Raw genomic sequence first — 27,443 nt, forward strand, 5'->3', positions numbered from 1 at the left:
AACCTAAACAGCATATTAAGAAGCAGAGACATCACTTTGCCAACAATGGTCTGTCTAGTCAAAGCTATGGTTTTTCCAGTAGTCATGTATGGATGTGAGAGTTGGACTGTAAAGAAAGCTGAGCGCCAAAGAATTGATGCTTTTGAACTGTGGAGTTGGAGAAGACTCTTGAGAGTCCCTTGGACTGCAAGGAGATCAAACCAGTCCATCCTAAAGGAAATCAGCCCTGAATATTCATTGGAAGGACTGATGTTTAAGCTGAGACTCCAATACTCTGGCCACCTGATGCGAAGAACCAACTCATTGGAAAAGACCCTGATGCTGGGAAAGATTGAAGGTGGGAAGAGAAGGGGATGACAGAGGATAAGATGGGTGGCTGGCATTACTGACGCTATGGACATGAGTTTAAGGAGGCTCCGAGAGTTGGTGATGGACAGGGAAGCCTGACATGCCACAGTCCTTGGGGTCAGAAAGATTTGGACACAACTGAGTGACTAAATTGACATTATCACATATATAATAATGGAGACATTTTTTTTTCATTTTCAAGTGAGGCTTCAGATTGTATGAAGTTATCAGTTGGAGGACTTCTAAAGAACAATAAAATGGTATTGCATTCTATATGCTATCTTACACATTTTAGGTATTATTAAAATTTTAAAAAACATGTACCATATAATTTTGAGGAAACGAGAAGAAACCTTAGGTATTAGTTTGCATATCCAATTAAATTGAACCTGACAGGTATGTACCTCAAAAAAAGAACACAGTGGTGTGTTACAATTTCATATAATGGGAAAAGCATTCCTGATGATTTACAGTTTACATTTTAAACCTGAAATTGTTAAAGATTTAATAAGTTTATAGATTGCAAATCAAATTTCAGATAAAATTTAGTGACTGCTTATTTCATAATGTTCCCTTTATGTAAAAAAAAAAAATACTATTTTATCTTTGAATGAGAGAAAACTATAATGTTACCTAACTTTCAGAGCTTTTCAAGGATTCTTGCAAGATTTGATGTAGGACACAGTACTTCTGTTTCTTGGCAGAAATAAAATGTTGCTTTTCACAGTAAGTGTTTCTTCAGGAGAGAATTAAAGCACCTTTTCATTATTAACATAGCAACTCTGCTAGTACATCTGTTATAGAATTCATTTTAAGCATGAGGCTTAGAGTAGTCTAAATTACACAGTCTTTTAAAAGTTACACTCAGAGATAAAAGATCAGAAATTATAGTAGAGGCAAGCGATATTTAAAAACTTGCTTTAAAATGTTTTATGGTATATACTTTTTTGTGAGTCCTTTTGTTCTTTTTTAATTGGAGGATAACTGCTTAACAATGTTGCGTCGGTTTCTGTTGTACAGCAACGTGAATCAGCTGGAAGTATGCACATGCCCCTTCCCTCTTGAGCGTCCACCCCACACCTCTAGGTGGTCACCGAGCAGCAGGCTGAGCTCCTTGTTATGCAGCAGCTGCCCTCTAGCTGTCTGCCTACACTCGGCCGTGTATGTACGTCTGTGCTACTCTCTCCATCTGTCCTACCTTCTTGTCCCCCTGCTGTGTCACAAGTCTGTTCTCTGCATCTGGTATTCTGCCCTGCAAACAGGTTCATCTGTACCATTTTCCTAGGTTTCATGTATATGTGTTAATATAGGAGATTTCATTTTCTTTCTGACTGACTTCACTATGATAGACTCTAGGTTCATGTACCTCTGTACAACTGATTCAATTTTCTTCATTATGGCTGAGTAATATTTCACTGTATACTTTGTACTTTAATACACAATAAATCCAAGTCAGACAAGTCCAAATTTTTCAAATAGATTAAATTTTAGCAAGGTAAGGAATAAACAATTACAACCCATATAAGTAAATTACCAATGGACTATTAGATATAATTATATAGCTACAAATAATTTCATAAATAATCATTTGTATACTATATGCAGTCAATGGTCTTCTAGTGAGTGAGTAGAACAAAATTAAAGCATTATTTTCTCATAGTAACCTAAGAACAGGCCAAAAAAAAACCTTTGACATGTTATAAATAGCTAGAACACAGACAGCCTTATCAGCCCAAATACAGAATAAAATGTACAGAATCCATCAGGTTTGATCATTTTGTGTGACTGTTCTTTGGCTCATTCTATTCATTCATTCAAGTCTGTATAAATCTTATTAAAAAAAAGAATTACAAAGATAAGTAACATTCCAATTCTGTGTCTAAGGTAATTTCATTTTATGAGTGGACATGATTATGCAAAAATATTTAAGATTGAAAAAAATGAATACGACAAATAACTACCATGGCCATTCAGAATTGGAAAACTCCATATTCATCCAAGATAAAAAGAAAAGACTTCATTCAAAAAAACAACATGGGTTTTACAAGTATAGAAAAGGAGGAATGCCATTCCACAATGATAATATTTACAGTAAAAGAAAATGTGCAATGTCTTCATTGTTAACAAGAATTTAACAAATATATCAGACTGGTTTTTCTACGTGAGTTCTATTCTTTGGGCTATTTTACTATTTAGCTAACATGACACCAGAAGTTTAATAATAATATTTAGGGGGAGGTAAGAAATAAGTTAGAATGCAGGAAGTGGAACACATAGAGAGAGAGACAATGATTTTATTGTTACTTCAAAATATTTAGCATGATGTCTCCAAAACAGTGGTGCATTTCTCCAACACAGACCTATTGTTTCCTTCTCTTACGATTTTTAATCATTCACAAATTTTAGCATATGTGACCAAATCGCACTGTGCCATGTTTTTTAATATAAGAGGGACCAAGTATATTTTGATTCTCTGTTTTGGTAAGTATATGTGACACATTTGATGTAGTGCTTAAGATTTTATGGGGAAGAAACATTAAACATATAGAAACACTAAAACTTCTTTTAATGTAACCTAATACTTAAATTTTACACAAATTTTCTCATGGCTCCTAATCTTTATATAGAAAGGTGATATGAATATGAATACTGAAATAATTTTGGACTACTAAATTTCATGCAAGCTTATAAAAATTCTTTTTAAATCATTGATTGGCATTTTAGAGAATCAAAATATAATGATACTGGAAAATACACAATGAATAAGACATATTCTGATTTACTGAAATTTACATGCTCTTATTTTGAGGTTGGAGAGATACAACCCTAAATGCTTTTTTTCAAATTAGAATATATATGCTTATTATGAATTATGTTTAATATAATTTAATTTAATTCAATTTTATTGATAGTATGAGAATAATTTCCGTATTTTTTAATGACCACAGGGTTCTATTTATTTAGTACATTATTCTTTACAATATACTAAATCTACCAAAAGTGGAAAAAATTTAAATAATGCCAACCAGTCAGCAAATAACATCCCTTTCTTTGTGTGTGAGTCAATTCTCCTTGCCTCTGCTTTTTTACTCTTTTCTCTGAAATCACATTTATTCTGGATTCTCAGTGTTACATGAAGTCTGACATCGTAAAACACTCTCATTTTGTAGTTCTATAATCCCTTTGGGTATGTGCTTTAAAGGTTTTAATTACAAAGTACAAACAAACCTTAGGAGGGAAACTACATTTTTCCCAGACACAGTTAATATTTTTGAAAGACTGAAAATAAGCTTGAGTTTCTATTTGCAAAGAAAGATTTATCTATTCAGATTTATTTTTATTTAATATGTATCATGTGTGAAATGTTTTGATAGACAGGGAGGGTACAAATCACGTGGTGGTGGTGGTGGTGGTGGTGGTGTAGTCGCTAAGCCGTGTCTGCCTCTTGTGATCCCATGGTCTGTAGCCCGCCAGGCTCCTCTGTCCATGGGATTCTCCAGGCAAGAATACTGGAGTGGGCTGCCATTTCCTTCTCCACAAATCACTCACATGGCCCTTCTTAACTGTCAGGATTGTTAGCACCAACAATTAAAAGAAAGTAAAGGAACAGTTTGGATTGGCTTCAGAAGGTGGTGTAGATCAGTGAATTTAGTATCAAGAATGCATACTTGATGATGAAAGTCAAAGCCAGGTATAGAGACAGCAGAGAGAAGCAACGGATGCTAAAGACAAAGGCAAGGACCTTTACCAATGGCCAACTAGACACAAAAAAATGTTAAAAACCAAAAGAAATAAAAAGGCAAAGCTTGTCAAGAAAAAAGATGCAAGGTCACAGCAACCAGGGAACTGAGGCAACAATGTAAAACAATTCAGTTTCTAATACAATGCAAAGCTTTACTGACGGAGACATGGGGTGAACTAGACTCACGCTGCATCTCTCCACTGGTCTATCAGTCCTGGGATGCAGCTGTACTGCAAGGGCAAATACAGTACCTGCCGCTTAATGGGCCTTCAACAAACAGTTATTGGATGGGAAAATAAAGGAGTACATACATGAAAAGGCAGAATTGCAATTCCAAACTGTACTGGAAGTTTTCTGCATACCTTTATATTATCTTTCTGATATTTTTGTTTAAAATTTGTCATTACATGTTGACATTCTCTTTGCTGGTGGTATAGAGATGGGAATAAAACTACTGAATATCCTAGATCAGATTAACTGTGTTAGTTTAAATAAGCCTATATATTTTTCAATTTAGGACTAAACATATGTTCCTCAAAGAGGTGGCATATGCAGAATTTCTAAGGCATGAGAGTGTGTGTGCAGCACTGGAGAAAGTATGAGACTACTAAGACTACCCGAGACACAGAAAAGGTGCTACGTTATCATCAATGATAGCATGCATTTTTGCAACAAAATGCTTTTGCACATGCATGTAGAACACAGCTCTTGGTTTCATTCATAACTGAAGTCTAATACAGTGAAATATTGGCAGTATATATGGTAAATCCATAGCATTCCTCAGGCAGCAGCTAAAAGCCAAATCCTAAAAATAAGAGACCAGTACATTTGTTTATGGTAGGGGTTATCATCTAGGCACAAGCTTTATTTTGCTGAATGTATGTCATTTGAGATTATTGTTTTTTTGTTGTTGTTGTTTTAGCAGCAATTGTATTAATGTTCCATGTAACCATACAGTTATATAGATTCCCTTTAGCTACACAGTAATGGCTGTTTTTGTGATGACTTTCATGCTGTTAAGTAGACCATTAGTACTTGACTTGGCCACTATATAGCAACTTAATAATGACAGACAAAACAAACTGGCAAATCAGCACAGTACCACACTGCCTGCACTATTAATTTTCTTTCCATTCTTTGTATTCATTTACACTTCAGTTCAATGCAGTGAAACTCTGATAACATTTTTAGATCCTGTAGACATGTTTTATTTTACAATTAATATATGAAAATGGGAACGGTCACCAGCCTTACAAGTACATATTTGCTAAGCTGATAGCTAAATGCAGACCCAACAGCATATGCCTCGGTCTTTTAAGCTTGTCTGATCGAATTATCTCAGTTCAGTCAGAAAACGGGACTATTAAAGCTAAATCAGAAGTTCAGAGCTGACACAGGCCCGTTATATGTTGATTCTGTTGATGGCCATGAACTCTGCACCACTCTGCCCAGTGTTTCCCAAGGAGTATATATATGCTGATCCCAGGGCAAATGAGCAGTGTGGGTAGATGGCCGAGAAGACTGCAAGCTGTCCCTTTCCGGACAATACAATGCAAAACACAGGCCCCCTTAACAGCATCAGTAACCAATCTTCTATAAGGGAACAAATAATAGGCTAAAACCATTTCTGATAGATATTTGTAAGTGTGAATATATTTTTATACTTTTCCCTAGAGGACTGTCTACAAGACAAACACTACATTGATTTTAAAAGTTATCTATAATTGGTGAGACATTGTTATTATTTGTCATTCTTTTTTTTTCAAAGAATGGTATATTAAAAACACCAGTTGAAAACTAGCCCTCTTCATGATTTTCTCCTCTGCTTTGGAATCTACTAACAAAGAATAAACTTAGCACATTATTGGAAGCAGTGGTACAAGCCATCTACAAGGGCACCACCTGGCAACCCAGCCTGACTCCCCCCAGCAGCACCTGCATTTCTGTGTCTGGGGGGCTTTAATACCTGAGGTCCATCAGTGCGGGCAAGTAATGCCTTCTCCAGGAAACAGCACTCAACGAGTGACTGATAAAAGCAGGTGTAGAGCTTAGGTCCCCTCACCACTTGGACAGGAAAATCACTGGGTGTGTTCTGCACTGGCTCCCAGAGACCCCCAAGCAGTATTAGGCTTCAGGACCCACAACGCTCACTGCTGGGATAAAGCATCTTTTTTTGACCGCCGTTCCCTCCTGAACTCAATTTCCCACCCCCCGCCCGCGTTTCCTTCACCTCCCTATGAACTACTTTCAACTCAGTTATTGTCTTGGGGTCTGTTTTGGGAGGAATCCAAACTAAGACTGGAGTGTTTTCAACTTTGAGAAGTACTTATACATCTACTGTCATATTTTATCTCACAAATACAAGGTAAGAAGAGCACTATTAGACTCATTTTATATAAGAAAAGAGTCACCAAGTAACTTCCCCCCCAAGGACACAGCTGGTAAGAGGCAGAACTTGGGAAGAAACCAACCCTGTTTCCTTTCCTTCTGTTTCTCTTCGCTGGACACTTCAGGACAAAGACATAAAAATGACTCTGTGGGCCTGAGAGTCATTTTTATGTAAGCACCTCTTTTTAAGCATATACAAAATGTCCAAGGTTAAACCATGTTTATTTACTAAGACAGATTAAAGGAAACAACTGTAGCCTAAACACTGACGTATAAGTCATACTTAGTGACGGAATTCAACATACACAGCCATCCCAAACATTGGGTCAGTGTGATCCTATGCACTCAAGGGTTACTTCGATTTCTAAAAAAATAATTTTTTAAAGAAAGTCATATTTTAGGTATAAATGCTATATGGGATGGTTTTCTGGGATGCAAAATAAGGACAAAATTATATTTAGGGTTCTCACAGCTCTGAAACAGGGCTTCTCAACGCTGACCTTCGGGCCAGGTGCTTCCTCCCTGTGAGCCATTGGCGCTGCATTGCGGGAGGCTGCGCGCCATGCTCGGCCTTGAACACTAGGTGCCAGTAGAGAGCACGTGCCCCCACCTTGCGACAACCAAAGAATCCAGAAACTACCAAGGGTCCCGAGGCAGGGGGTGGGGGTGGGAATTCATCCCCTGTGGTATGATGCATAGTTCCACAGCCCAAACATCCCCGACTATTTCACCAGACAGCTATAAGGGCAGTAGAGTTTAATGTGGCGTCGGAACAGAAACCATTTAAACCTACCTTGAAATTTTACAAATGAGGAAAAGTTGAAGTCCTGGTAACATTCATCTAACGTTATAGGGTTCCAAAGTTATTAAAAACAAACAAAAAATACTTTATAACTTTGTGGAAGTGAAAGAAGTAACAATAGGCATGAAGCGAATCCTTCTGAAACATTACTTAATGCGGTTTTACAGAAAGAACCATTGTTTTTCATGTTTGGGACCAACAATGGAATCTGTTACATTTAGCTTGTCTTTCCCAGGCTTCCATAGTGACTCAGGTGGTAAAGAATCTGCCTGCAATGCCGCAGACCTGTGTTTGGGCTGGAGACCTGGGTTAGGAAGATCTCCTGGAGAAGGAAATGGCAACCTACTCCAGTATTCTTGCCTGGAGAATCCATGGAGAGAGGAGCCTGGTGGGCTACAGTCCACGGGGTCGCAAAGAGTCAGACACGACTGAGCGACTATCACCCATCCCACTAATAGCTCTATACAATCCTGATAGCATGAGGAAGAACAACAGACCTCTGGTAAGATGAGACATAGGACATGTGAAGTAAAATAGATGTAAGCATACTGATGGAAACTTAAAAGACAACTCTGAGGAAGTTCAGAAGCACAAAGAAACTATATGCCAATGTCCATTTCAATAAATTCAGATGTTAATATTATATGAATAATAATAGTTAACAACCTCCTGTGCTTTGGGATGATTTGGGCTTAGTTAGCTTTACTTTGTAATTCTGCTTCTAGCTTTGCATTTTGATGAATCTCTATCAGTATTTAACAAGAAAGAAGGCAGATATGTATCAGGCCTTCATATTAACCCTGAAACTCTCTCTTTACTTCTGTTTCACTGTCATCTTTATGGTATCATCTCAGGAATGCTGTTGTTCAGTTGCTCAATCGTGTCTGACTCTTTGAGACCCCACGAACTGCAGCACGCCAGGTTTCCCTCTCTTCACAATCTCCCAGAGTTTGCTCAAACTCATGTCCATTGAATTGGTGATACTATCCAACTATCTCATCCACTGTTCTCTCCTTCTCCTCCTGCCTTCAATCTTTCCCAACATCACAGTCTTTTCCAAAGAGCTGGGTCTTCGCATCAGGTGGCCAAAGTACTGGAGTTTCAGCTTCAGCATCAGTCCTTCCAGTGAATATTCAGGGTTGATTTCCTTTAGGACTGACTGGTTTGATCTCCTTGGTGTCCAAGGGACTCTCAAAAGTCTTCTTTAGCACCACAGTTCAAAGCATCAATTCTTTGGCGCTCAGCCTTTTTTACTGTCCAGCTCTCACATCCATACATGACTACTGGAAAAACCATACCCTTAACTATACCAAACTTTGTGGGCGAAGTAATGTCTCTATTTTTTAATATACTGCCTAGCTTTGTCATAGTTTTTCTGCCAAGGAGCAGGAATCTTTTAATTTTATGGCTGCAGTCACCGACAGAGATTTTGGAGCTGAAGAAAATAAACTCTGTCCCTGTTTCCACTATTTCCCTATCTATGTGTGATGAAGTGATGGGACCAGATGCCATTATCTTTGTTTTTGAATGCTGAGTTTTAAAGCCTCATTTTTCATTCTCCTCTTTAACCTTCATCAAGAGGCTATTTAATTTCTCTCCACTTGCTGCCAATGATCAGATCAGATCAGTCACTCAGTCGTGTCCGACTCTATGTGACCCCATGAATCACAGCATGCCAGGCCTCCCTGTCCATCACCAACTCCCGGAGTTCACTCAGACTCATGTCCATTGAGTCAGTGATGCCATCCAGCCATCTCATCCTCTGTCTTCCCTTCTCCTCCTGCCCCCAATCCCTCACAGCATCAGAGTCTTTTCCAATGAGTCAACTCTTCGCATGAGGTGGCCAAAGTATTGGAGTTTCAGCTTTAGCATCATTGCTTCCAAAGAAATCCCAGGGCTGATCTCCTTCAGAATGGACTGGTTGGATCTCCTTGCAGTCCAAGGGACTCTCAAGAGTCTTCTCCAACTCCACAGTTCAAAAGCATCAATTCTTTGGCACTCAGCCTTCTTCACAGTTCAACTCTCACATCCATACATGACCACTGGGAAAACCATAGCCTTGACTAGACAGACCTTTGTTGGCAAAGTAATGTCTCTGCTTTTGAATATGCTATCTAGGTTGGTCATAACTTTCCTTCCAAGGAGTAAGCGTCTTTTAATTTCATGGCTGCAGTCACCATCTGCAGTGATTTTGGAGCCCAGAAAAATAAAGTCTGACACTATTTCCCATGAAGTGGTGGGACCGGATGCCATGATCTTCGTTTTCTGAATGTTGAGCTTTAAGCCAACTTTTTCACTCTCTTCTTTCACTTTCATCAAGAGGCTTTTGAGTTCCTCTTCACTTTCTGCCCTAAGGGTGGTGTCATCTGCATATCTGAGGTTATTGATATTTCTCTGGGCAATCTTGATTCCAGCTTGTGCTTCTTCCTGTCCAGCGTTTCTCATGATGTACTCTGCATGGAAGTTAAATAAACAGGGTGACAATATACAGCCTTGACATACTCCTTTTCCTATTTGGAACCAGTCTGTTGTTCCATGTTCAGTTCTAACTGTTGCTTCCTGACCTGCATACAGGTTTCTCAAGAGACAGATCAGGTGGTCTGGTATTCCCATCTCTTTCAGAATTGTCCACAGTTTATTGTGATGCACACAGTCAAAGGCTTTGGCATAGTCAATAAAGCAGAAATAGATGCTTTTCTGGAACTCTCTTGCTTTTTCCATGATCCAGTGGATGTTGGCAATTTGATCTCTGGTTCCTCTGCCTTTTCTAAAACCAGCTTGAACATCAGGAAGTTCACGGTTCACATATTGCTGAAGCCTGGCTTGGAGAATTTGAGCATTACTTTACTAGCGTGTGAGATGAGTGCAATTGTGCGGCAGTTTGAGCATTCTTTGGGATTGCCTTTCTTTGGGATTGGAATGAAAACTGACCTCTTCCAGTCCTGTGGCCACTGCTGACTTTTCCAAATTTGCTGGCATATTGACTGCAGCACTTTCACAGCATCATCTTTCAGGATTTGGAACAGCTCAACTGGAATTCTATCACCTCCACAAGCTTTGTTCGTAGTGATGCTTTCTAAGGCCCACTTGTCTTCACATTCCAGGATGTCTGGCTCTAGGTCAGTAATCACACCATCGTGATTATCTGGGTCGTGAAGATCTTTTTTGTACAGTTCTTCTGTATATTCTTACCACCTCTTCTTAATATCTTCTGCTTCTGTTAGGTCCATACCATTTCTGTCCTTTATCGAGCCCATCTTTGCATGAAATGTTCCTTTGGTATCTCTGATAAGGGTGGTGTCATCTACATATCTGAGGTTACTGATATTTCTCCTGGCAATCTTGATTCCAGCTTGTGCTTCATCCAGCAGGGCATTTCGCATGATGTACTCTGTATATAAGTTAAATAAGCAGGGTGACAATATACAACCTTGACGTACTCCTTTAACAGTTTTGATCCAGTCCATTGTTTCATGTCTGGATCTAACTATTGCTTCTTGACCTGCATACAGGTTTCACAAGAGACACGTAAGGTGGTCTCAGGAATGTACATAGACCCATTCTCTGTGTTAAACTGTGTGTATGTGTGTAGGTTTTGTATGGTATTTATATGGTATTTTATTGATGAAAGAACAGGCCATTCAGTTCTCAGTGGCTTTTCAATTTTTCTGCTTATAGTATGAATGACAAGCCTGGCATTGAATGTTTTGCATCTCCTATTTCTCATAACTTTACAGTTTGTTTCAACAGCATTCTCTTTAATCTATTACCTATAAGAAGACAGTTTGCTTAAATATGTGCTTTCTCTCTCTTTGACATGAAAACTACAAAGAGGTAGCATTTATTGATACCTATTTTTTAAATAATACTCTAGATTTTCATAATGAGAACTTATTAATAATTTTAAGATCAGAAACTTCAAAAGCAAAAGCTGAAAGAAAAAGTCAAAATTCATATTTCAAAGAATAATGAGAGGAATCAGATAATAGAGAAAAACAGTATCTTTAAACCTCTAGGGTATTATTAGGCATTAAGTCGCTCGTTCATTCATGTCCAACTCTTTGCGACCCTGTGGCCTGTAGCCCACCAGACTCCTCTGTCCATGGGATTCTCCAGGCAAGAATACTGGAGTGGGTTGCCACTTCCTTCTCCAGGGGATCTTCTGGACCCAGGGATCTTCCCGACCCATGTCTCCCCCATTGTAGGCAGACCCTTTAACCTCTGAGCCACCAGGTCATTTTATTTAAAAGCATTATGTTTGTCAAGGTTATGGAGCTTTCATGACATTTCACCCTTATTTAATTAGTCAATCTCATACAATTATGTAAAGTTTAAAAATAAAATAAAATTAAAAAAAAAAAAAGAAAATAGTAGGTACCAATTTGAATTCATAGACTGCTCAGGGCCCTAAGACTTCCTGGAATTTCTGTCAAAAATTTAAAATAGATTTTAGCATCAAGGACCAAATACCAACCCATTACTATTAATAATATTTATGTCTAAACTTTATAAATATGTATTTTAAAATATTTACAGTTTTAAATATAAAAATATTTAAAATATTTAAAAAATATTTAAAATATTATCAACTTAAGTCTCTGAATGACTCTCAATCACATTATGAGATCCACCATTTTAATTCTGGCTTCTACTACTTAGACTATTATTTTTCCTCATTTGTAAAATATCTGCTCTCTGATCTCACAGCATTATGCCTAAAAGGTATCAAACTAGACATAAAAAGCCAAAACCCATTAAAAACTCCCACAGGAAAAACAGCATATTTTAAAAGTCCAGCATGAAAGAACTCACCATCATTCAGAATTCTATTTAGAAACCAACTTCAGAAAAAGGGGGAAAAAAATCCCCTAACTATTTCTAGAAACCATAGAGACATTCTGAATATAATTTTAAAGTATTAACAAAGTTAATTCACTTTAACATTGAAATAATTCTTTATAAACAATTTAATACAGTTTCTCAAACCATCTAAGACAAATAGTTGAAGCAAAACATTTTAAAAACTAATTCAGGAAAAATGAACAAAAATTAGAATTCAATTAGTTGTTATTTATGTGTAGTACCTGCCTAAAAATAAATCTTTAAAATATAAATGGTTATTCAATTATGTTACAAGTATGAAAAACAATAAAAATACTGTTTCATATACCTTACTCCACTAAATGTGCACTGGTCATCAAGAATTAATGTCAAATTACAAAATTCCTATATAAATATTCATAAGATACTCATTCTGTCATTTTATTCCATACCACTGAAAGAAATAAATAGCCTAATTATAGTTATTCTCAAAAATGCAAATACTACATGGTAATTTCTTTTCAGAAATATAGGTTAAAATATGAAGAAATTACCAAAGAAGGAGAGTGCTAATTTTCAAGTTGTATCTTGAAATTTAAGCACATCTATCATAATAAACTGTGGAAAATTCTGAAAGAGATGGAATACCAGACCACCTGACCTGCCTCTTGAGAAACCTATATGCATGTCAGGAAGCAACAGTTAGAACTGGACATGGAACAACAGACTGGTTCCAAATAGGAAAAGGAGTACGTCAAGGCTGTATATTGTCACCCTGCTTATTTAACTTATATGCAGAGTACATCATGAGAAACGCTGGACAGGAAGAAGCACAAGCTGGAATCAAGATTGCCCAGAGAAATATCAATAACCTCAGATATGCAGATGACATCACCCTTAGGGAAGAAAGTGAAGAGGAACTCAAAAGTCTCTTGATGAAAGTGAAAGAAGAGAGTGAAAAAGTTGGCTTAAAGCTCAACATTCAGGAAACGAAGATCATGGCATCCAGTCCCACCACTTTGTGGGAAATAGATGGGGAAACATTGGAAACAGTGTCAAGACTTTATTTTTGGGGGGCTCCAAAATCACTGCGGATGGTGACTGCAGCCATGAAATTAAAAGATGCTTACTCCTTGGAAGGAAAGTTATGACCAACCTAGATAGCATATTGAAAAGCAGAGACATTACTTTGCCAACAAAGGTCTGTCTAGTCAAGGCTATGGTTTTCCCAGTGGTCATGTATGGATGTGAGAGTTGGACTCTGAAGAAAGCTGAGCGCAGAAGAATTGATGCATTTGAACTGTGGTGTTGAAGAAGACTCTTGAGAGTCCCTTGGACTGCAAGGAGATCCAACCAGTCCATTCTGAAGGAGATCAGCCCTGGGATTTCTTTGGAAGCAATGATGCTAAAGCTGAAACTCCAGTACTTTGGCCACCTCATGTGAAGAGCTGACTCATTGGAAAAGACTCTGATGCTGGGAGGGATTGGGGGCAGGAGGAGAAGGGGACGACAGAGGATGAGATGGCTGGATGGCATCACCGACTCGATGGACGTGAGTCTGAGTGAACTCCGGGAGTTGGTGATGGACAGGGAGGCCTGGAGTGCTGTGATTCATAGGGTCGCAAAGAGTGGGACAGGACTGAGCGACTGAACTGAAGTGTTATTAAAAAAAAAAAACCTATTCACTATTATTATTCTAATGGACAAGCATTGTTTAAAGTATAATTCTTTGCCAGTAACCACTTGATGTTATAAAGCAAAGTTAATCTTCTATTTTGTTCAGTAACAGGAAAACACATTATTATGCAGATCAATTCATTAAAATAAAACTTAAACCACAGTTTTCTGTTTCAGTATACGTTGACATTAAGCATACAAGAATACAGGAAGGGATGTTTTTCTAAAATATGTTAAAATTTAAAAAAAGTAGAAAGCTATATACCAAGGGACAACTTTAACCTGCCCCTTTAACCTGCCTTTGTCTGCACTGATTAGTAATTAACATCTCACATCAGTCTAAAACTGGATCCACATCTCTGGCCAAGAGCACATTTAAGCACTGATTTTGTACCAAGAAGCCTCCTATATTTCCAAGACTTTCATGATTTTTTTCCCTTCAATCCTAATACTTTATTCAAATAGAAGAAAAAATATATTTTTTAAAACAGAAGAGGGTGGAGAGTTTGGGATGAAATTCATCTTTTTGAATATCTTGGTTATAAGTATAAGTCTCATCATTTCTGTAACTTCTGATACGGTGCTGAAAAGATAAGGTCCTGAAAAGCTAAAATATACACATTAAAAGTTATATGCACTTTCAATGTATGTATTTTTCATTAACATACGAAGGTAAAGTGTTCCTCTGGGCCATCACAGGACCTCTACCTACTGGCCATGCCACTGTCTACCTACAAAACAGTAACACAACAATGTGGAACAGGATAAAAAATTGTCTAAATCAACAGAGAAGATTTCTTTCCAATCTAATCTGAACCTTAAATAAATGTTCCTACCATGTTAAGGTTACTAACTGGTTTATGCTAAATTAACAGGGACATGTTGATCCTATTACTCTTCTGACTAGTGAGAAAAAATAAATTGAAAGAATTAAGATAATCCAGTTTAAGAAAACATCTCCTAGTGTCTTTACAATCTTTTAAGAAAACATTTATTGAGGACCAGGTGTATGTAAGTGTAAAGATGAAAAACAACTTAAAAGAAACTCAATGGTAAGAATTTGACTAATGTAAGTAAGATACATAAATGGGATAACTACATGTTTATAAGTAGGTAAAGGAAAAAAGAATTTCTAATGTAATTAAATAAAGCATTTCAGAGGGATGGGCAAATTAGGTGGTGTTTGACGATGAGCATGTTTTGATAGAAATTCCGGGTGGGAATGGAAGAACCAAAAGCAGCACATATATAGGGGACAAGGGACAGTACAAATACACTAACATGGAGTTTCTTTCTTTGCAAAGCAGAGTCTCAGGATGCAAATGAAGATTACAATGGGAGTATTAATGGAGAGCTACTGAGGATTTCCCACTTGACTGGAGTTAACTTAGGTCCGCATATATTGATATTTTAACTATAATCAATGTGCTTCAGCAATGTGCATCTAATGCCTAAAGTACTCATTTGTGAAGTCTAGTGCCCAGCATATGTTTAGTTAGCAACAGATGGCATCCATGCTGATGTCACTGTTAGTGCTGAGGGAAAGCTCTCCAGCACTTGGAGCTTTTGGAGCTTACTCCAATAAACTACATGTAAAGGGATTAGAGTTTCATGATTTATCAAAGTAAAGGTTGAAATGCTAAGAAGATGACAGTGAGAATGAAGGATGACAGCATATGACACTCTAATATCCCACTTTGGCCTAAGAATTTATTTTAAGCTGAAGGCACTGAGATAAAGCAGAGATGAGATAAAGCAGATACAAGAAAAGTTTTCTGTCTTCTCCCAGCTCCCTAAAAACAGGACCTAAATTTACAAAGGTGTCCCTTCTTCTTTCTCTACCAGGAAGGACAAAGGCTAACCCCTGGAGACAACTTTAGCTCCTTATCAACTGCAAAGTACCTACTAAATTCTATCTGCATAGTAAACTTAATCTTTCTTTTTCCTGGTCACCTCCACATAACTGACTTTCCCTCAGTACTTTTCTTTCTGTCTTTAACCAAAGCTTGTACTTAAGCCTGAGGTCTAAGCCACTTCTGAGTGGTGGTCTTTTTTTTTTTATCCTGAGTATCTTCCATGTATACATGAGGTATACACGTTAACAGATTTGGTTTTCTCTTGTTATTCTCTTTTATTACAGGGACCTCAGCCAAAGAGGGAGTCAGAACAGTAGAGGGAAAATTGTATTTTCTTTCCCTACACAAGCTAAAACATTTCATGAGGAGGTTATTTTTCAGATATATTAGCCAATAATAAACAATAACAAAAAGCAGTGCTTATTTATTTTTACCTAAGGAATATTATTTTAGAAGAATATTAAGAGACAGGAATAAAAATATAAGATTTCCTAAATTTATACTTTTAAGTATCACTGACACCATAGTGATCAAATCTTTGTGTCAGGCCCTTCTCTATGAAATAGGAATATATCAGGGACTAAAACAGATATAAAAAAATCATTTTGTGAAGTGCTTATATCCTACTGGGGTCCTGGCAAAAGACAAACAAATGTAACACAAAATAAATAAATCATATAGCATGTTTTAAGTGATAAAGGAGAAAAAATTTAAAGAGGAAAGGGTGACAGTGAGTATGGATAATTTAGGGGAGGGCAGAGAAAACAACCACATTCTCAAAAAGGACAGTCAGGAAGACTTGAAGAAAAGGGGACAATTTATTGCTTGATAATTACTTCCATTATTTTTTCTGTAAAATCTAATTCTGAAGAGTTGAGATACTCAAATTACTTCTCTAAGTAGTGACAGATTTCGAAAATACATAGTACATCTAACAAAAAGCATATCTGGTTTAGAGTCTAACTTTGACTCTATATCCTAGACACCTATAGAATATATCTGAAAACGGTGACGACAATATGAGACCAAACTGGTTCTTATAATATGTAGTATCAGTGACTGCAACTCTGCTTATTTGCAACCAGCCCTTAAAACCTAATTGAGTCACCAGGGAGAATACAATAAATAAAATGAATTATATCCCTAAATTACAGTTCCACAAAGAAGTTCAAAGAAAGTCACAATCAATTTAGGAAGAAGAAACGAATAATTTGTTAGCTTTCTTTAATATTAAAGATATGTGAAGTACTGTAAGCAATGAAGAATAAACCTCACAAGCTTACATTATACCTTTATAGAGAAATCATAAGATTATTTGCCACAGAATAACAGTATTCCATTCAGAACCGAATTTCAGAAATTAAGACTTTATTACCATTTTATGTGTGATTGTGTGGTGCTATCATTAGATTTTTAAAGATAATCTTATTTTTTATAAATACCTATTGAAATATTTATGTGTAAATGAAATTATATTGGTAAGTTATTTCGAAAGAATCCTACAGCAGGTAAAGAGTACTGGGCAGGAGAATAGATGGAACACGACGGGTTATGAAGTGGCAATTAACCTTGGTGATGAGTACATAAGGGGTATCATTATATTCTTCCCTCAAAAATCTGTATAAAAAGCTAGAGAAAAGAGGCACATTTTAAAACAGCTAATAATCTTCAGTAACCTCTAATACTAAGCCTCAGAGATGGTATTTTGTAAAGCTGATCTATGGTAACATGTGCCACTGGCCATTTTTGGTGGAAAGGGAAGGCAATAGGACAGTAGCGGTTACTAAAGTCAGCTCTGCTACTGACAGAACTGCACGCCAATTTCACTTTGAATTTTGTGGCAGACTGTTCCTGGCATTCTAATACAATGTTTTCCTGAGTTTTTAATGATCTTCTGAACTAAATTAAATTTACCATTTAATCTCTTCTGAACTAAATTAAATTTACCAATGCTGGGATGCTCGTTAAAACTGTTTCTATTTCCTCTTTGGACATTACATAGTATTGCCATAGCAGTCTACAAAGTTGAAAAAATCCTTTATGTGTGTATATTTGGTATGGGAGGTACACTGAATTTTTTTAATCTATGCTGAAGCAGTCCTCACCATAAAATAATATGCACATATATATATATATATCTACATACACGTGCATGTGTGTATGTACATAGTGGAGGAATGAGAAAATGGAACATATATTTAGATTTACAAATAAACTCTTTCTTACTAAATATTAACTTTCTGACTGCCGTGTAAACAGGATTCAAGTTCATAATATTGATGCTTAGAACATGCACTTACCACTTGTCCATTGTGTGGGTTTTTATGAGCATATGGTGGTCCACGGATGTGATTCCACATCTGGCCAGAAGTCATAGCAAAGACTATACACTGAAAAGACAGGGTACAGTGTTATACCATGCAAACTAAGAAATGGGGGAACACTGCAATCTTTAAAAAATGGTCATGAAACTACTTTCAAATACCATGTATATCAGCTCATCTGTTAAAAGCATTTTCATTTACTAATTATGGGACCTTTGGTAAGTAACTTATTCTTCTGCTGGCAGATTTGGTATCTATAAAATGGTGATACCAACTATGCTTAAGACATATATTAATAACCAAATTGGGTAACATATATAAAGCATCTGGCATGGTGACTGGTAATCTCATATGTCCTAACCAGAGGTAAAGCATAGTTAAAAGCATAGATCAAACATGATGCTTTTAGATAGAGCCAGGAATAATTCATAGAAACCACATAACTGCTAGATCCAGCAAGAAAGGCTGTATTTGGAAAACTAATCTTAAAAATCTGAGGCATTACGGAGAGGGTAGAGGAGAGAGTATAAACTGGACGTCAGTCAATCTCTATAACTCAAATGAAAGCATGTTTTGTTTAAATCATCTATGCTTAAATTTATAAACGTGGGCATCTTTAGACTAAAGTGTGTCTTCAGGTTAAAACGCTTCTGAATGTCTCAGAACTTGCCCAGCTCACTGTTTTTGAGCTGCCTGCCTCTGGCAAGTAGCTGAGATGTATCAACAAAGATTCAAGGTCAGACTAAGCAATGTGACTAGGGATCTAAACATGTTAGATCTGCACAATTTCTAAAGCAGGTAAGAGGATACAAAAGGGAAACAGCAGGATGGGGGAAATTATGGAGAGTTTTTAAACCCAGAAAATAAATCCAGATTCTGTTTCATAACTTCCTGGCAACCACTGCATTTCAGAAGAAAATGAAAATGATATAGCAAGATTATAAAGATTAATATGAATCCTTTCCCTATTTTCTTGATAATACTTCTGAATTTAACACAAACTTCTTAAAAGCCAGATCTGACCTCCAGACTTTGCCTAGATTGAGATATTTCTGAAAGCCAAGATTTTACAGAATACTTGCACTTTAAACTTTGAAGGTGCACTAGAATACTAGGCCCAGAGTGACACAGAGAATGATGTACCATCTAAAACATCATAAAAAGTGGGAAATTGTTATGAGAAAAATAAATTATATCTCTTGTTTACAGAAGATCATATCAGTGATTTAAAGAATATATGAAAGTCGAATATCCTGTAGATTATAATATAGTAGTGTGAAAGGCAGAGTATATTTTAAAATCCAGGGAAAGATGTACCTAGTGAATAAACATATTTAAAGTATAAGCAAATGACATTTTTGTTTTTAGTAGACACTCTAAAATTCGAGTTCTGAATTTTTTGAGGATCAAACCCTTGTAGTCACTAAATCAGCACTAAAATTATATATATTTCTGGTTTTACTTCTACCCATCTATATTCCTTCTCTTTTACTGCTTCAATTGATATTCCTAACTGTGGTGGAAAAATGCATGATCAAGTCTGTATTTTAGAAGGAGGGTACTAGCCACACTGTGGAGAACAGACTGGGGAAAGTGTAACTTGAGGCACAGACATCAGTTTGGAGGCTGATACACACAACTGTTTGTGAGACTAGAGTGGCCAATTCCATGCCTTGTTCAGTCGCTAAGTCCTGTCCGACTTTTCGCGACCCCATGAACTGTAACACAGCATGCTTCCCTGTCTTATACTATCTCCCAGAGTTAACTCAAATTCAAGTCCATTGTCATGTCATCCTCTGTCATTCCCTTCTCCTCTTGCCTTCAATCTTTCCCAGCATCAGGGTCTTTTCCAATGAGTCAGTTCTTCCCATAAGGTGGCCAAAGTATTGGAGCTTCAGCATCAGTCCTTCCAATCAATACTCAGGGTTGATTTCCTAGGATTGACTGGTTTAATCTCCTTGCTGGCCAAGGGACTCTCAAGAGTTTTTCCAGCATCACAGTTCAGAAGCATCAATTCTTTGGCAATCAGCTTTCCTTATGGTCCAACTCTCATATCCATACTGACTACTGGGAAAACCATAGCTTTGATTATATGGACCTTTGTTGATGAAGTGGTGTATCTGCTTTTTAGTACACTGTCTAGGTCTGACTCATTGGAAAAGACCCTGATGCTGGGAAAGATTAAGGGCAGGAGGAGAAGGGGACAACAGAGGATGAGATGGCTGGATGGCATCACCGACTCAATGGACATGGGTTTGGGTGGACTCCGGGAGTTGATGATGGACAGGGAGGCCTGGCGTGCTCAGTTCATGGGGTCGCAAAGAGTCAGACACAACTGAGCAACTGAACTGAATTGAACTGAACTAGGTTTGTTGGGACTTTTCTTCCAAGAAGCAAGTGTCTTTTAATTTCATGGCTGCACTCACCATTCACAGTGATTTTAGAGCATAGAAAATAAAGTCTGTCACTGTCCTTTTCATCCAAAGTCTGTCCACTTTTCATTCATCTATTTGTCATGAAGTTATGGGACCAGACACCATGATCTTTGTTTTATGAATGTTGAATTTTAAGGAAGCTTTTTCACTCTCCTCTTTCACCTGCATCAAGAGACTCTTTGGTCCTCTTTGCTTTCTGCCATTAGTGATATCATCTGTATATCTGTTATTGATATTTCTCCTGCCATCTTGATTCCAGCTTAAGTCATTACTTAAGCACTGTAATGACTGGCATTTTGTGTGATGTACTGTGCATATAAGTTAAATATGCAAAGTGACAATATACAGCCTTGACGTAAGCCTTTCCCAACTTGGAACCAGTCCGTTGATCCATATCCAGTTCTAATTATTGCTTCTTGTCCGTATACAGGCTTCTCAGGAGACAGGTCAGGTGGTTTGGTATCCCCATCTCTTTAAGAATTTTCCACAGTTTGTTGTGATCCACACAAAAGCTTTAGTGTAGTCAATGAAGCAGAAGTAGATATTTCCCTGGAATTCCCTTGCTTTCTCTATGATCAAACAAATGCTAGCAATATGATCTCTGGTTCCTCTGCCTTTTCTAAAGCCAGCTGGTACATCTGTAAGTTCTCAGTTCACATAATGCTGAAGTCTAGCATGAAGGATTTTGAGCATTAATTTGCTAGCATGTGAGATGAGTGCAATTGTGTGGTTGTTTGAACATTCTTTGCCATTGCCTTTCTTTGGGATTGGAATGAAAACTAACCTTTTCCAGTCCTGTGGCCACTGATGAGTTTTCCAAATTTGCTGGCATATTGAGTGCAGCAATTTAACACCATCATCTTTTAGGATCTGAAATAGCTCAGCTGGAATTCTACCATCACCTCCACTAGCTTTATTCATAGTGATTCTTCCAAAGACCCACTTGACTTCAGACCCCAGGATGTCTGGCTCTAGGTTTGTGACCATAGCATTGCAGTTATCCAGGTCATTATGACCACTTTTATACAGGTCTTTTGTGTATTCTTGCCACATATTCTTAACCTCTTCTGTTTCTGTTAGGTCCTTGCCATTTCTGTCCTTTATCATGCCCATTTCTACATGAAATGTTCCGTTGGTATCTCCATGGATACCATGGAGAACAGTGGTATCAAGGGAACAATTCCATAGTAATGACAGAATTGAGCAATTTAGATAAATGGAAATATTTAAGAGATGGAATCAACAGACTTCATTGATTGACTGACGTGATAGAAAATAGTAAAAAATTAACCTCTGAGTTGCCGATCTGAAGAACAATGTACAGTCAGTAGTGCCACCCAATGAGATAAAGAATAAGGAAGAAGCTTGTGAGGGTAAAAAGGAACAAGGTTACCCAGATTCGGAGTTGAGCTTTTTTAATTATTTTTTTAACAATAGGTCTTTGTTGGTAATTTATGTTAAATGCAGCAGTGTGTACATGTCAATTCTCAATTGCCAGTCTGTCCCTCGCCACAAGCCCTTCTCCCTGGTGACTGTTTCAAACATAAGTTCATTTGTGTCACTTTTTTAAAGATCCTGCATGTAAGTGATACCGTATATTTCTGTTTTCAATTAGTATGATGATGACAGGTCCATCCATGGTGTAGGCAGTGGCTACAGCTACATCTTGTTAATGCCACACCTGCCTAAGATTCCTACGGAGCCAACCTCTTTATATTTAGGTCTATATATGGTTTTCTATGAAGCCTTTCCAGCCTAATTTACTCATTTGACAATTATTCACTGGACAGTAGGACTATAGCAATGAATAAGGTAAAAATAATCCCTACCCTTAGATGAAGATCCTCAGTAAGTGACATGTTCCCTGAGTCATAAAAAATAAGTAGGCATTCCTCCTTCACTCATTCAACATTTATATACCAAGAACTAACTATATATTCAAGAGGGCATCCCTGATGGCTCAGATGGTAAAGAATATGCCTGCAATGCAGAACACCTGGCTTTGATCCCTAGGTCTGTTTAAGAAGCTGAGAATAAAACAAAGAACAAAAATACAAGGGAGACACTATCTTCATGGAGCTTGCATTCTATAGGGAGAAAATAGTAAAAAAAAAAAAAAAAAATTTAAGTAATTAAATTATATGATGAAAGTGTTAGTTGCTCAGTCTTATCTGACTATTTCCAACCCCATGGACTGTAGCCCACCAGGCTCCTCTGTTGATGGGATTCTCCAGGCAAGAATACTGGAGTGGGTAGCCATTCCCTTCTCCGGGGGAGTTTTCCTTGACCAAGGGACTGAACCCAAGTCTCCTGCATTGCAGGCAGATTCTTTACCACTTAAGCTACTGCTGCTGCTGCTGCTAAGTCGCTTCAGTCGTGTCCGACTCTGTGCGACCCCACAGACGGAAGCCCACCAGGCTCCCCCGTCCCTGGGATTCTCCAGGCAAGAACACTGGAGTGGGTTGCCATTTCCTTCTCCAATGCATGAAAGTGAAAAGTGAAAGTGAAGTCACTCAGTCATGTCTGACTCTTAGCGACCCCATGAACTGTAGCCCACCAGGCTCCTCCATCCATGGGATTTTCCAGGCCAGAGTACTGGAGTGGGGTATCATTGCCTTCTCCGATTTAAGCTTCTAGGGAAATTCAAAATAATTAGAGACAATGAAAACTGGAGAAAAGAAGTCATGAGAGAAGGATTGCAGTACTTATGAGTGGTCAGCAGGGGCCTCTTCAAGACAGTGGAGCTCTCAGCAGACATCTGAAGATGTCTACAAGCCAGGAAAATACTTGGGAAAAGAGGGAAGAGCCAGTGAGCCAGGTTGTGTTGAAGGAGAATATCCGGCGTATTAAGAGACAGCAAAGAAGCCAAGAGGACTGAAGGACAGTTGCTGAGGAGAGGAGAAACGGATAAGGTTGGTGAGTAGTGCAAGGCCAGATCCAGAGCCCCTGGGTTGGAAAATTAACCATATGGTGTGTAAAGGTGGAGGCTGGGATACAGTTCAAATGCTATTGCAAGAAGTGGACTGTGAAATAATTAGACCTTAAAGGTGGTAAGTATGGTGAGAAGTTGTTGGAATCTAGATGTATTTTGCAGCAAGAACCAAGAGGATTTTCTGAGATTAGATGTGAGGTATAGGAGGAAAGAAGTGGTGAGAAAAGACTGAGGTTTTTGACTTGAACAACGGAAAAAATAAAGTTGCCGTTAGCTGAGAAATCAAAGGTGTGGGACAATTAGGTTTGGGGACTGAGGTTAGGAGTCTGTTTTGAGACACCTGGTAGGCTTCCAGGTAGAGATGCAAGATGAACAAGTTGGATTTATCAGTCTGGAGTTTACAGGGAGATCTGGCCCCAAGATAAAATTCAGGACTCAATAATAGACAGTATTTCCTGAAGGAGAGCACGGCAACCCACTCCATTTTTCTTACCTAGCTGGAAAATCCCATGGACAGAGAGCCTGGTGGGCTACAGTCCATGGGGTCACAAAGAGTCAGACACAACTGAAGCGACTTAACATACACACAATAGACCGTCTTTAAAGCTGGACACCAATTAAGTAAATATAGATAGAGAGGATGAGCAAAATCCAGAAGACCCTCCAAAGTAGGAAGTGAAAGGAGATAACAAATGAATGAGCAAAGATGATTAAGAAGTAGCAGTGAGAGAAGTGTGGCCCCCTGGAACACAAGAAAGTGGTTGTGGACGAAGAGAAAAGGTGTGTAGATACTGACGCAAGACCAGTGATGTGAACTAAACCCAGAACTAATATCTGAATTTATGTCCCTGGAAAATATCTGTGCCCTAGACTAGAGCATTTTCAATGGAACAGTGAGTGAGACAAAAGCCTTATGAGAAAAGAAGGAAACAACGTAGACAATTGTTTCAAAGAGTTTTGCTATAAAAGGGATCAGGTAAATAGGACAGTTTCTGGAAGGGAAAACAGCAATATGTCCCTTCAGGATGAATAAGGAGCTGTGTGCCTTGCTAATGAGAAAGGTTCAGTAATAAAAGAAAAAATAAGGATGACAGAAAAAGAGGGCAGACTGTCGGTGCACGGTCACTGAATAGCAGAGCAGGAAGGAGACCTAGTACCCAAGCGGGGGTGTTAGTCTCAGAAAAGAGTAGAAATGGTTCAAGTAACAGAGAACAGACTCCAAGAGGCCATGCATAGAATGCGGGGGTGGAAGGAGATCTGGGTACTTAAACGAGATAAAAACAAACCTTCATTTTCACTGTCTTGTAAGTATGCAGTTGACAGATCACAATAGTTGTAACAGCACCTGTTTCATACTCTAACATTTTCATATTACAACAGTTACAGTGGATATCTCAAAACATTTGTTTATACTCTTAACTACTTCAAATCTGTGGTAGTTACTAGATCCACACTAGGTTTGGTGATTTAATGCATTAATAAGGAAAGGTAAAAACTACAGTGTGACAAATGTTACATACACATGAGAAAATGCTCAAATTTTAAAATGAGAAGTTAAAATTAAATAGCAATAGCTATATTACATATGCTTTGTTATAGAAGTTTTTAAAAATTCATCTTAATACATGATTTATTCAAGATTCTAAGAAATGGTTCAATAAAACAAAAGCAGGCTTAAACATGGTATACTTGCTTAATCATTTGAAGTACTGACAGATGTATTTACAGTATTTATAATTACACACAGAGCTGTGGGCACTTCTCACAATATAATAAAATACTAAATAAACTTTGACAGTGCAAAATGGCCTAGAATTATTAAAATTCTATCTCTAAAATAAGTATAAATGGTATTTATTTTTTTACTTTAATAATGGAAATGTCCAGCACTTTACCACTCTAATTTGGAAATTTAAATTTTTATAATTAAACTACAAGTTTACTCTTGTATCTTATTTACTAAAATAAAAAAGGACAAAAATGGACACGATTTAAAGGGTACAGCTTAATGAATTCTAACATGCTGCTGCTGCTGCTGCTGCTGCTAAGTCGCTTCAGTCGTGTCCAACTCTGTGTGACCCCATAGACGGCAGCCCACCAGGCTCCCCCGTCCCTGGGATTCTCCAGGCAAGAACACTGGAGTGGGTTGCCATTTCCTTCTCCAATGGATGAAAGTGAAAAGTGATAGTGAAGTCGCTCAGTCGTGTCCGACTCTTCTCGACCCCATGGCCTGCAGCCTACCAGGCTCCTCTGTCCATGGGATTTTCCAGGCAAGAGTACTGGAGTGGGGTGCCACTGCCTTCTCCAATTCTAACATGAATACATCATTGTAACTAACACTGAGATCAAGTAGAATACTATTAAAAACAGTCCACTGGTGCCTTTCCTAATTATTTACCTCCATAGACCTCTGAAGGGGTAAGAAAATTTTCTTGAAAATGCTGCATCATAGAGTATGTGTATACCAGGCTTCAGTGACTTAACTACCACTTGTATCTCTCTTTAGAACAATGTCTCTCCTGATTCTCTGCCTGGTTTGTTGTTTCCTTTTTTTTTTTTTTGGTATGCATATTTCACAGTTTGTTTATATATTCCCCTGTTTATGGACACTATATTGTTTCTTTCAAAGAGGTATATTTGTGAATAAAACTTCTATGAATATTCAAAGACAAGCCTTGTATGTACACACATTTTCATTTCTTTTTGATAAATAACCAGAAGTGAAATTGAAGGAAGATACCATTTAACATTTCCACCAGTAATATATGAAGACTCATTTTCCTGCATATCTGTCCTAACCTTAATGCCACCTTTCTTTGAAATTTGAGCATATTTAATAGGCTTCTATGGGTAACTACTTTGGTTTTAATTTACATGTTCCAAATGACTAAACTTTAAATGTTTCTTGGGACCATTTCTATATCTTCTTTTATGAAGTGTCTGTTCAAACCATTAACCCATTTCTCTCTGCCTGTTTTTCAAATTCATTTATTTGTTGTTTTTGCTATTGAGCTGTATGAGTTTTTTATTTATTCTGGGTTGATGTTCAGTCGCCCAGTCGTGTCCAACTCTTTGCGACCCCATGGACCACAGTGCGCCAATACCTTATTCTGGGTATTAACCCCTTAACAGATACATGGTTTGCAAATATTTTCTCCCATCCAGATGGTCTCTTCATTTTGTTAATGGTTTCCTTTGCTGTGCAGAAGCTTCATGGTTTGATGCAGATCCCACTTATTTTTGCTTGTTTTGCGTTGGCATTTTATGTCAAATACAAAAATTTATCACCAAGAACAACATCAAAAAGCTTACCACCTATGTTTTCTTCTGGGAGTTTTACAGTTTCAGGTCTTGAATTCAAATCTTTTCTCCATTTTGGGTTAACTTTTTGTGTGTGGCTAAGGTAGGGGTCTGGTTTTATTCATCTGCATGTGGCTGTCCAGTTTCCCAACACCATTTATTGACGAGACTGTCCTTTCCCCAACACCTATTCTTGGCTCCTTTGTCACAAATTAATTGATCACGTATGCGTGTTTATTTTTGTTCTGTCTATTCAGCATCTTCTGTGGATCCATACAGACTTTAGGATTGTTTCTTCTATTTCTGTAAAAAGTGCCTTTGTAATTTTGATAGTAATGCACTGAATTTGTAGACTGCTTTGGGTAGTATAATATTTGGTAGTAAACATTTGAACAATACTAACGCTTCTAATCTATGTGCAAAGTATAACTTCCCCTTTGCTTGTGTCATTTTCAATTTCTTTCATCAGTGTCTTAGTAGTTACTTGTGTACAGGTCTTTAAACTCCTTGGTTAAAGTTATTCCTAAGTTATTTCATTCTTTTTGATGACTTGTGAATGAAACTGGATTTTTAGTTTCACTGATAGTTTGATATTAGTATGCGGAAGTGCCACATTCTTCTGTATACTGATTTTTTTTATCCTGAAACTTTACTGAATTCATTTATGAATTCTAGGAGTAAGAGTCAGACACAATTGAGCAACTAACACTTTCACCCCTAGAGGAGGAAATGGCTACCCACTCCAGTATTCTTCCCTGGAGAATTCCAGGCCGAGCAGCCTGGTGGGTTGCAAAAAGTCACACAACACTGAGTGACTA

General features: G+C 37.6%; 1 protein-coding gene across 7 annotated transcripts in view; it reads right to left on the minus strand.

Annotated features, from left to right (window-relative positions):
* Window positions 1-27,443, minus strand: part of TUSC3 (tumor suppressor candidate 3) — a 214,545-nt gene that overhangs the window by 68,013 nt on the left and 119,089 nt on the right. For 6 of the 7 annotated variants that reach the window (XM_027529731.1, XM_027529730.1, XM_027529729.1 and 3 more), the window contains exon 6: window positions 17,935-18,024. The exons of the other annotated variant lie outside the window; for it this stretch is intronic. In XM_027529731.1, coding sequence (XP_027385532.1) covers window positions 17,935-18,024 — 90 coding nt within the window. The remainder of the gene's footprint in view (window positions 1-17,934; window positions 18,025-27,443) is intronic. 7 annotated transcript variants of the gene reach the window in all.

Source organism: Bos indicus x Bos taurus, chromosome 27 (genome assembly GCF_003369695.1).
Source record: "Bos indicus x Bos taurus breed Angus x Brahman F1 hybrid chromosome 27, Bos_hybrid_MaternalHap_v2.0, whole genome shotgun sequence".
Lineage (NCBI taxonomy): Eukaryota > Metazoa > Chordata > Mammalia > Artiodactyla > Bovidae > Bos > Bos indicus x Bos taurus.